Here is a 10,821-nt window from a genome sequence, read left to right as displayed (position 1 = left end):
GTCTATTCACCTTCACTCATCTTTTAAAGCTGCTGCCAGGTAGGAAATGCAGGTTCAGGTCCCTTCCTCACTGCAGGAGGGAAATCCAGCTTGACTTGCTACAAAAAACCCTGAGCTGGTGTCCCTGCTCCCTGACTACTCCTATTGTCATCCAGAATTTGCCTAAGCACTGTCAGAATCCTTTCCATTTGCTCTTTCCAAACTCTTAAACAAATTTTCCCCCTCAATAAGCGTTTCAGTTCCAAAGTGGTTCAGAGCCCTACCAGGAGGTAAAAAATTCTTTTCTGTCAAGAGCTGCCCTTAAGGCCCTAAGGGAAAACATTTATTACACATTTGGAGCAGTCTTTAACCCCCAAACCAACATCCAGGAAAGAACCCTTTACTCACACAATCCTCACAATATTTTACATTTTTTGAGTCATCTTCTGTGGAAAGGATACTAAAACCATCTTATAAGAAACGACCCAAGCTTGTTATATCTGGATTAACCCATAAAATGTGTAAGGTCACACCTTCCTTAGGGTTCCAGCTATCAGGACTCTTGGATTTCTTTAAATAGTTTCTCCTTAAGAAAAAAAATACTGAAGAAGCCAAGCCTCAGAGATGCTTTTTGAGGTGTTTTATTGCAAAAATGTGTGGACATTTGCTGGCAGAACAGGTTATCACATTCTCCATTTCACTGTCATCCAGAGGACACTGCATGCATTCAAGCTGAAAGCATAGGGCAGCTTCCACCAGGCACCTGAGAAAGAAAAGTCTTCCAAGCAGAAAAAGACAAATTTCCACCTGATCCCCTACTCTGGTGTGCCCTTTGCTGCCCAGAGTTCCCTGGGAAATAGGAGTGACATCAGCTATAGGCACAGCCAACTGTAAACATGTTCCTGTGTCAACAGAATTTATCTGGATTATGGACCCTGAAGCTTCAGCTCCAGTTTTGAGCAGGAAATGCCTTTCCCAAAGCAGGCAGTGCAGTGAGATCCACCTGACCTGGCTCCTGCTGCTCCCTGTAGCCCAGCAGAGGAGCACGAGGCTTCCCCTCCTCTGGCTTTTCTAGCAAAGCAAATCTGACAGCTCTACTTGGTCTCCAAAAACACCCCACCCCCAAACCCTCCTTCCTTTCTTTGTGCTCCTCGTAGCACCTCAACCCACTTCCCCACTCCCTCCAGACAGCAGACAACTCCCTTTTTTCCTTCCCACCCCCTTGCCCAAAGGCATGACTAATGAATACAGGCTGCAGTTCACAGCAAAAACCTCTCCACACTTGGGCTGTCCCTCCACAGGCAGAACTCCAGGTGCACCTGAATTTCCCCATTTCAGTGCCCATTTCCCACAGGCCTAATAAAGGTTAATCATCTTTGGCAGACAGCAATCCTGCACCAAAGGGAACAAGGAATCCATTGCCAGCCTAACAGGGCATGCTGCAACTGCAGCTGCTCAGCAGCAGGATCTCCCTGCAAGGAAAAAAAAAAAAAAAAAGAGATTTTAGAGGATGTAAAAGCACCTTCACAAGTCAGTGCATTACGATAGATCAGGATATATTAACAACTGCACTTTGCTGTGGGTTATAATGGACTTTTAAACTACTTGAACCAGACAAATGCAAAAATTCAAGGCATTAAAGCTGGAAGTCACAAGTAAATAACTCAGGATGATACTACAGCCACTTAAACTTCTACTATTAAGCTAAATCCCCATGCTGGTTGTTCTGATAATTCCAAGCATTAGAACAGCCACTGAAGGTTCTTATTCCTTCTAAATAAATCAGCTGTAGATTACAAGGAGCGTTTTTGCTTTCAGAAAGCCCTGGCAGATGGAACAACTGACAATTAACTTCCTTCCATGCAGCATGGTTTGAAGTCCCCCAGCAAAGCTGCAGATTGGAATTTCCCAGGAAGGCAGTGGTTCCTCGATATCCAAATCAACCTTTGCAACCTTAGCAGAGATGGGCACATCTTGTGCCAAGACAGAGGAGCAGTTATGGCTCCCCGAGGCCCCTGGAGTTATTTTAATCACAAAAGCCAGAATGAACCTGTCTGCCACAAAGGCACCCTCAGTCCTTGCAGCTGGAAGATCCAGGTTGCTCTATTTAAACCAGTTTTTTGAGGGAGCAGTTTTTCGCTCCAGAGATTTGCCCTTACTCCAGCAGGACTATTTTGGTCAGGGACAATTCAACACTCCAGTGTTTGTTCTGAAGCAGAGATATCTAAAACTTTCAATGCTAAGCCACAAAAACTTGTCCCCACTCTATTCCCACCCATGTTTCAGTAAATGATATATATTTTTAATCCATTTGATACAGTTCTGAAGGTAATCCAGCCACTTCCATGTTAATGCTGCTGGATATGCCTTTTCTTTTTTTGGATATGCTTTACTGGAATAAAAGGTCTTTTGGGCTGATCCAAACCCAGCCCTGGCAGAGTGCACAGTGTTCCTTGATAGCTGATTTACATCATCCCTGTGTCTCAGTCCCAGTTATTTTTAGCAGCTGCTGGGTGGCAGAGGGCTGTGTGACAATGACAACAGGCTGCTGATCAAAGTGTCCCCCCTGCCAAGCCCTCCTCTATCTGTACAAATACAGAGATGAGGCACAAGGAATGTCAGCAGTAAGTGCAGAGATACCAGACCTTTAGGAGGCATCCTGAGATGGAGCAGGAGGATCCTTACTCTCAGGCTCTGGAGGAGGAGCTGGCACATTTTCCTCTTTCTTTTGTGCAGCCAAAAATTCATGAATCGCCCTCTCTATCTGAGGCCTGAAGATGTGGTTTAGTTTTGGATCCACCACCTGAGAAATAATTCTGTCCACTCCGGCTTCCAGCATTCCTGACCTTGAACAAAGACAAAGAAGTCATTCAGCTCCTCTGAAAAACCTCTCCCCAATCTCCTCCAGAAACTCTCCAGAGCCCTCCTGTCAGCTGCAATTAGCATTAACATGGTGAGAACTGCAGCCTACTCAGGAGATCCTTAACAGGGACTTGTTTCACTCACCTATTTCTCTCCCTGCTCCCTACAGAATTAACAACTCACATCTGCTCTCCCAGGTACTTAAATGACACCTTGGCCAAGAGCCACTTTTAATAGGGCTCCTGTGGAAACCAGGTCAACAAGAAAGCAAACAAACACATTTTGGCACAAGAAGAGAAATAAGCTATTCTGAGGAGGAGGGCAGGTGAGAGCACAGGCTTTTTTTTGGCTGAGTGGAGGGAGAAGAGCCCTGCCCCCAGGAACAGGACTGTCACTTGCTCCTTGTAACAGTCTAGACAGATGGGTACGGATTATAAAAACAAGACAGAGAGCACACAGTGAGCAGAGGCTCTGGACGGAGCAGCAGGAACTGAAGTGACTGCAGGGGCTGCGTCAGGTCCTGGCTTGTGGGGCACAGGCTGTCTGGAGGGTTAAGTCATGTCTGCAAGGCAGGGACAGGAAATGGAGATGTTCATGGCACTGGGAAGGTGCAGACACAGGGCACCTTGTGCCACCTCCAGGGAACAGCGGCCTGGGAGGGCAGGACACACACCTGGACACCCCCAGGGCTCTGCCCTGCCCCTCCAGGAGTGACAGGGACTGTTCAGACCCCCGTGACCAGGGCTGTTCTTTACACTACAACGTTTTGTGTGCAATACCTTGTCCTCCTCTCCCTGACAAAAACTCAGCAGCTCTGAGAAGCAGTGTAAGCTGTCAGTCACAGAATGGGTTGGGTTGAAAGGGACCTTAAAGCTCATCCCATTCCACCCCCAGCCATGGCAGGGACACCTCCCACTGTCCCAGGCTGCTCCAAGCCCTGCCCAGCCTGGCCTTGGGCACTGCCAGGGATCCAGGGGCAGCCACAGCTGCTCTGGGCACCTGTGCCAGGGCCTGCCCACCCTCCCAAGGAAGGATTTATTCCTAACATCCCATCTAACCCTGCTCTCTCAGTTGAAGGCATTCCCCTTTGTCCTGTCCCTGCAGGCCATTGTAAAAAGTCTCTCTCCATCTTGATGGTTCCTTCAGGCCCTGCAAGGTCACACTGAGCTCACCCCAAAGCTTCTCCTCTCCAGGTGAACAACCCCAGCTCTCCCAGCCTTTCCTCCCAGCAGAGCTGCTCCATCCCTCTGCTCATCCTGGTGGTCCCCAGTGCAGAGTGTGAAGCTGGACAGGAGCTGTCCTGTGCTGGTGCAGAGATTGCTGCTGACAGGGGCTGGGGTCTGCACACAAACCTCTGGCAGCCTCAGGACTCTTTCTTTACAGAGTCTTTAAAGGCTCTTTTCTTTCCTGAAAGTTAAGATCAGGGTCATCCAGCTCAGTACAGCAGGCACCGTTTTTGCAGCAATAATTTGGACAGCAAATATAAATATTTCATTACTCAAAAACACCCGTTTCAGGCAGAGCAATAATGTGCATTTTGGGGAGAGTTCAGACTGCACTCATTCCCACAATGAAACTCAGGGAAGACAACAGAAAGCAGTATGAAAAACTTAACTCAGCCAGTTCTCCCTTGATTTAGGTGATTTATGGCCTGTCAAATGTCCTTTATTGTGCTGCTCACTTACTGGATCACGCTCTGCCTCAGCCCATTCCGTAACTGGTTCTTGTTCATGGCTGGGTTCCATTCCTGCTTGTCCAGGTGGGTCGAGACAAAGTTGTCGACTTTCTGCCTCAGGTTCTGATAGGCTGGCTAAAAAAAATAAAAATAAATCCGGCTCAGCAGCTCAAATACCTCCAAACAACCCCCTGCCAGAGCCCTTCACAGTGCAGCTATTGTCACACACAGACTGCTCTGCTGTCTGTGCTTCTCTCCTTTCACTCTCTGAACAAAGATAATCCTGTTTTCCCTCAGAACACAACTGGAAATGGCACAGAACACTCAGTGTTGTAATAACTCAAACAGCTGGATAGATTGGGGCTGAAACTGTAGTGAAATGCAAACTGTGCAGACAGAGGTTGTTAAAGCAGAGTTCTTGTTGTCTGGAAACCCTCCACGCCAGAATTCCTAGGAAAGTGGCTGAGCAATACTGTCACCAAACAAGAACTTGAATTATTTGCTTCTGTGGCACTAGCAGAGAAGATAAGACTAAAAATATAAAACTGTAATTTTAAAGATAGCTGTAATTATTTGAGTTTTATCAGAGGCAAAGTAATTCCACTGAATAGGAACTTTACTAACAACTCCATACAAATAAATACTCGGACCATCCACATCCTGGATGCAAGGGGAGGACAAGAGGGAAACAGGGATATTGCAGAGTTTGATGTGTCTGTCCTGGGTGCTGGCCCTGTTTGAGGACAGCAGATCCCAGCGCAGGGCTCTCGCTGGAAGCATAAAACTTTGGGAAAGCAAAATTCAACAAAAGTGTTGAATTTTGACAGAGTGACTGCGAACGATCCAACTTGACACTGACAGCTCAACTTCAATACTGGCACCAAATGATGTGGAGTTTGTTGTGGCTGAGACAAAAATTAATGTCAAACAACAGTCTGAGAACATCTAGTCTAGAAACAAAGGTTAAAGGTTTGGTTTGAGAATACAGGGATGTTTGAGAATACGGGAAATTTTGAAGTAAGGGTTGAGAGCATCACTGCTCCTCCGGGAAGGCGTTTTCTCAGGAACGCCTGGGCTGAGAAATGAAAAGCTGAGCTTGTTCTCTGCCCGTTCGTGCCCGGGGTGTGGATGTGGCTCCAAAGATCTCCCGGGAGCAGCCCCAGGGCTGGGGAGGGCCTGCGCTCGGGGCCCGGCCCCGGTACCTTGGTGTCCACGTCGGCCAGGCAGTCGCGGCGGAAGCCGTCGAAGAGGCCGCGGCTCTTGAGCTGCTCCACGATGATGGCGATGAGCTGCGGGTCCCCGGGCGGCAGCGAGGCGGGGTCGGTGGGCCCGGGCCCCGCGGCCCCCGCGCCGCCGCCGCCGCCCCCGCCCGCCGCGGCCCCGCCGCCGCCGCCGCTCTCCGACATGGCCCGCGGCCTCCGCGCCCGCGCGCGCCGATGGTGTCACCGCGTCGCGCTGCATCACGGGGAGGCGAGTTCTCCTCAAGGGCGGTGCGGTCCGCTCGGCGGGTTCTGGGAACTACAGCTCCCAGCGTGCATCGCGGCGCGGCCCCGCACAGCAGCGGAAAGGCGGGCGCGGTGCTGTCGCGGTGCGCCTTGGGAGTTGTAGTTCACGGGACAGTGAGGCCCGTCCCGCATCCACCGGCGGCTGTGCGGGGATGGCGGTGCTGGGATCACCCGGCAGGAGAGGTCACAGGGCTCCCCGTGTCCCCCCGGAGCGGGGTCAGCCGGGCAGAGGGCCCGGGGATTCCTCAGCATCGCCCGGATGCTCCAGGCTGGATGCTCAAGGATCCCCCGCCCATGATAACTGCGAGGCTGTGACTTGGGCGTGTGTTCTCCTGTGCCGTAGTGAGCGCAGAGAGAATGTGAATTGCAAAAAACCCATTAATTTGTGTGGACTCGTGCTGTATTTCTGTTGGGATCCTGAGACCCGACTGCCCCCAGCAAAGGCTGTGTGTGCAGTGATGGGACACTCCAGAGACTGCTCAGAGCAGGAATAGGAACGTGTTCTACAAAACAGATCTGCCAGGACCCTGCGCCTCCTCTCGGGACAGTTTTTAGGGCACATGGCCTTGTTTTCACCCGTGGGCAGAGGAATCACAGAATATCCCGAGCTGGAAGGGACTCCCAGGATCATCCAGCCCAGCTCCAGCCCTGCCCAGCCCGAAAATCCCACCCTGGCAGCGCTGTCCGAGCTCTCCTGGAGCTCTGGGGCTGTGCCCATTCCCTGGGGAGCCTGGGCAGTGCCAGCACCTCTGGGGGAAGAACCTTTCCCAAAATCCAACCCAAACCTGCCCTGTCCCAGCTCCAGCCCTGCCCTGGGAGCTGTCACCGGTCCCGGCGGGCGGTGCCGCTCGGGGACAGGGACAGGGACAGGAGCGGGGCCGGCAGCCGTGGCCGCGTTGCCGGTTCGGGCGCGGGGGAAGCAGCGCGGCGATCCCGGCAGGTGGCACCCGGTCCCCATGCCGGTCCCCATCCCGGTCCCCATCCCGGTGCCTCCCGATCGCTTCTCCTCTGTCACCCCTGGCAGGGACGTAAATAATGCATTTTAGCCTCGCTACAGAAGCAGCAGCAAAGGCAGAGGGGTGGTCGCACTCCTGGGACCGTCGCATAAGCGAGGGAGGGATGGAGAAGGCGGATATTTATATTTTTGGGAGGTTTTTCCCGCTGTCCTGGGTTGGCTCCTTCCCGAGAAAGGGCTGAGAGGCAAAACCAACCCTTCAGCAGCACGGAATCCAGCCCAGGGTTTACTGGGGACTGCCCTGAGTAAAAAACCCTCCCAATTAACAAATTACTGGAAGAGACTGTGAGCATCCGTGATGCAGGAGAGGAAAATCCTCAGTGCAACCTGCTGTGCCCGGGATGCTCCCAGTGGTCTGGAACTGCCTCGTCACTGGTGCTGATCCTGCTGCACTGCTCCAGGTCCCCGTGTGAGGTCTCTGCCTTTTCCTGCGGATGGATGCAGTGACCTCTTTCTCACGGTGGCACAATTGATGTCTCAAGGCAGAATGGAGGGGGCAAAGCAGGTAGCTCTGAGATAATGAGGGGTCACGGGTTCTCTTACAAGCTGCGGGGTCGAGGTCAAGCAGTGTTTAATAGTTTTGAGATCTGTAGCAGGGGGGAAGAGAAAAACAGAGCGTTTAATCTGTTTTATCAGTGTGTTTTTGCCCGACATCACAGCACACAGCGAGAGCATTTAGCTGTGGTGTCTTAGATAAATCAGCCTGGCCCCCAGGGAGGAGAACTGTGAACCTCTCCTTGAATCACGTCTCGAGTACAAAATTTATGAGATCTGTGAACTCTCCCTATATCCATGGCCTCGAGGAAAGCTTCAGGCAGTTTCCACATCTCAGGTCAGCAGAAGAATCAGGAAGGGATAATTTTTACCTGTTTGCTGTTGCGTTGGAAATACAGTTCTCGTGGTAGGATAAAGGCTTAAGCTGAGGGGAAGCAAACTTGTAAAGCTTAGGGAGAAAGATTATTTCAGGTGAAATAAACAGAAAAAAAAATGGTGCTGAAAGTTCCTTGGATCAAGATGGCAATCAATGATTTTTAATCTTATTTTCCTGGGTTACAGTCCCCCTGAACCCCATTCCTTTGGGTGACCAGGGAGATGTGAGTATTTAATTCCAATTTGTGAAAAACCTGAATTCCAGTCACACTTGCTGTCACAGATGATCAGAGCCAGAGGTCAGTCCTGTCTTTGTCAGTGTTTGTCACCACCACCTTGCACATTTCCTCCATTCTCAGCCCCGCTTCCTCACCCCCCTCCTGTCACCACAGTCACAAGAGCTGCAAACCAGCACCTCTTTCCATGGAAATTCTGATATCATGGGGAAAAAGCCATCTCTGCTGCAGCTGCCTGCGAGGAGTTCATGGTTGTTGCAATTGCCTGACAAAACCACGTTGTTCCCAAAAAGTGGTGTGAATGAAATCTCTTAATGGGTGCTCATTTCTGCTCCTTAAAGCTCTCACTGAAAACTCACATTGTGATGCTGCATGAGCCAGAAGGTCCTGGAAGGGGTGTGGAGCTGGCAGGGTGTGTATTCCCATGTGGAACCCCGGCAGTGGAGCCGTGCCTGTGCTTCCCTCAGTGCTCACTCTCATTTGGGTCCTTGTTCCCTCAGCCTCTCATTTTCATTGGGTTTGTATAAATCAATTCCCGCTGCAGGGCGTGTTCTGTGTTAATGATCTGTGGAGATGGAGTTTGTTCCTTCCTCAGCAGTGGGGACCAGATTTCCATCTCTGTGTTTGGCCTGGCACCGGGCCTGGCAGGATCCTGCCCATCTCTGGTGCTCAGGAGCAGGGCAGCTGCTGGAGAGGCAGGAAAAGCCAACATTCCAGAGTATCCCCTGAACCCTGTGCTGCTCCTTGTTGAGATCCAGCATCCCTGATCATGAGGATTTCTTCCTGGAAAGGGTTGCCCAGGCACTGGAAAGGGGATGCCCAGGGAGATTTGGAGTCCCCATCCCTGGAGGTGTCCAAGGAGGTGGCACTCAGTGCTCTGGTGGGCAGCAGCCCCAAAATCGTGTTCAATCCTTGCCCCAGCCTCTGAAGGAGTTAAAGCCGTGTTCCCTGGGCTGTAAAGCGGGGTCAGCACTGCTGGGAAGCACCAGAGTTTTGAGATGCTGGAGATTTACAGAACGAATAGCTTGGCTATGCAGGTGGCAAATTACTGCAAGAGTTGGGAAGCTGCAGGAATGTTCCCCAGCCCATAATTCTCTCCCAAAGTATGTGCACCACGCACCCAGCCTGCCAACCTTTCGGAGGCTCCAGAGCCCTGGAAGAAAATGTCTATTCCCTGCATGTTTGCCATTTGTGCATATTATCCATGGAGCATATGCTGTATACACCACACGCGTTCTGAATCACTCTATTTCTGAAACACTGCACTGAAATTTATACATTGGTTTATTTTATATGTAAATAGATATATGTGTGTATGCATATGCATTATATAGAAGTGGCTGGTGTTGTAACAGAGCTGTAAGTAAACAGAATTTGTCTTCAACATGCCCACCTCCACAGGATGGTGTTTTATTCTCTGTTTTTTTGGTGGGTTCTGTCTTGTAACTGAAACAATTTGGAGCTCAAAGTGTCTGCAAATACCAAAGGAAAATGTATTTGTAAAGCTGCTGCAGAGCCTTTCAGAGGAGATGCATGCTGTGTCCTCAAACAGAAATGTCAGTTGTTCATTCTTATATCATTGTTTCCATTATTATGAAAGGCTGAAAGCATGTGGCAAAAATAATATAAACATTATTGCCATATATGCAGAAGGGATAATTTTCCAAACTAGATCATCAGATGAAGCCTTGGAGTGTATCTGTGTAATACAATCCCTTGGAAGAGCTGCCTTGCATTTGAAGGCTTCACATGTTTTATAAATGTTTATGAAAAATGCCAGCTGAGCTGATGAAGGCAGTAACTGCCCCTCCAGGCAGGGCAATACAGGCTTTTTGCTGGGGAAATGAATAGCTTGTGATTGCTCTGGAATGCAGTGTCAGAGGTGGGAGTACACCCAAAAACCTGGGCTATCTGTGCAAACTGCTGGATGAAATCCCATTTCTCCAAGCCCACTATTTGCTTTCCTTGCCCGAGCCTGAGCAATTTTCCATAGCACAGATTTCACTATTGAGGGCAGCACTGCTGTAAAAACCAGCAGTGTGAGGAGCAGTGTGTGTGGGACAAAGTGCTGCTTATTCCTGATCTTCCCACCTGGGTATCTGTGTCAGGATAACACCCCGTGGTCCCTGCTGGTCCTTTGCTTGTTGGTACTACTTTGTCTTTCCAGCATTTCTTCCTTGGGATTTGATGTAGTTTTGAATCTGTGCAGATTTGATCTCTTCTGCCTTTTCTGGGGAGTGCAGCCCCACGTTTGGAGTTTCTGAGCGTGAGGAAAGCGTGACAGGCTGGAAGCATTCAGGGATCTGATGCTGCCTGACAGCTGATTGGAAATCCACTGGTGTCAGAAAGGAAAGCAGCTGTTCCCTCACCTTCTGCAGAGAGGCAAGGACTGCGCTGTCACATCCAGGAGCAGAGGAGCAATTACCCTGACATCAGAGGATGAAAAGATGAAAACAAGGAGGCTGGAAATTAATTTCTTTCGCCCCTCTGTTTCATACATCCATCAGCAGCGCATCTGGGCATCGTGGAGCTAATTTAAGAGTGTAATTTCTATCCCAAAAGATCAAATTCAGTGTGCTTCCTGCTCGCAAGTTAAGTTCAAGGGGATGCAGTGTGGGGTAGAGGTTATTTCTGCCTCTGTGTGGTGGCTGTGGAGCTGGGATTTCCCTGTTTCTGCAT

At 50.2% G+C, this 10,821-nt stretch overlaps 1 protein-coding gene across 1 annotated transcript; it reads right to left on the bottom strand.

The window, feature by feature from the left end:
• Positions 1-604: 604 nt before the first annotated feature.
• BOD1 (biorientation of chromosomes in cell division 1) lies at positions 605-5,943 on the bottom strand. The gene is made up of 4 exons (XM_063413668.1): positions 5,719-5,943; positions 4,527-4,651; positions 2,625-2,825; positions 605-1,451 (listed from the first exon to the last, which is right to left on the bottom strand). The coding sequence occupies exons 1-3, from the start codon at positions 5,920-5,922 to the stop codon at positions 2,627-2,629; spliced, it is 528 nt and encodes a 175-aa protein (XP_063269738.1). The 5' UTR covers positions 5,923-5,943; the 3' UTR covers positions 605-1,451; positions 2,625-2,626.
• Positions 5,944-10,821: the final 4,878 nt, after the last annotated feature.

Source organism: Prinia subflava, chromosome 16 (genome assembly GCF_021018805.1).
Source record: "Prinia subflava isolate CZ2003 ecotype Zambia chromosome 16, Cam_Psub_1.2, whole genome shotgun sequence".
Taxonomy (NCBI): domain Eukaryota; kingdom Metazoa; phylum Chordata; class Aves; order Passeriformes; family Cisticolidae; genus Prinia; species Prinia subflava.
The sequence above is the reverse complement of the archived record's forward strand: the minus strand, read 5'-3'. Positions and strand labels throughout refer to the sequence as shown.

Coding starts and splice junctions, on each gene's coding strand:
- BOD1 (XM_063413668.1), bottom strand. CDS start 5,922: ATGTCGGAGAGCGGCGGCGGCGGCGGGGCCGCGGCGGGCGGGGGCGGC. Junction 4,652..5,718: donor TGGCCGACGTGGACACCAAG/GTACCGGGGCCG, acceptor TATTTTTTTTAG/CCAGCCTATCAGAACCTGAG. Junction 2,826..4,526: donor CTGAGGCAGAGCGTGATCCA/GTAAGTGAGCAG, acceptor TCTTTGTTCAAG/GTCAGGAATGCTGGAAGCCG.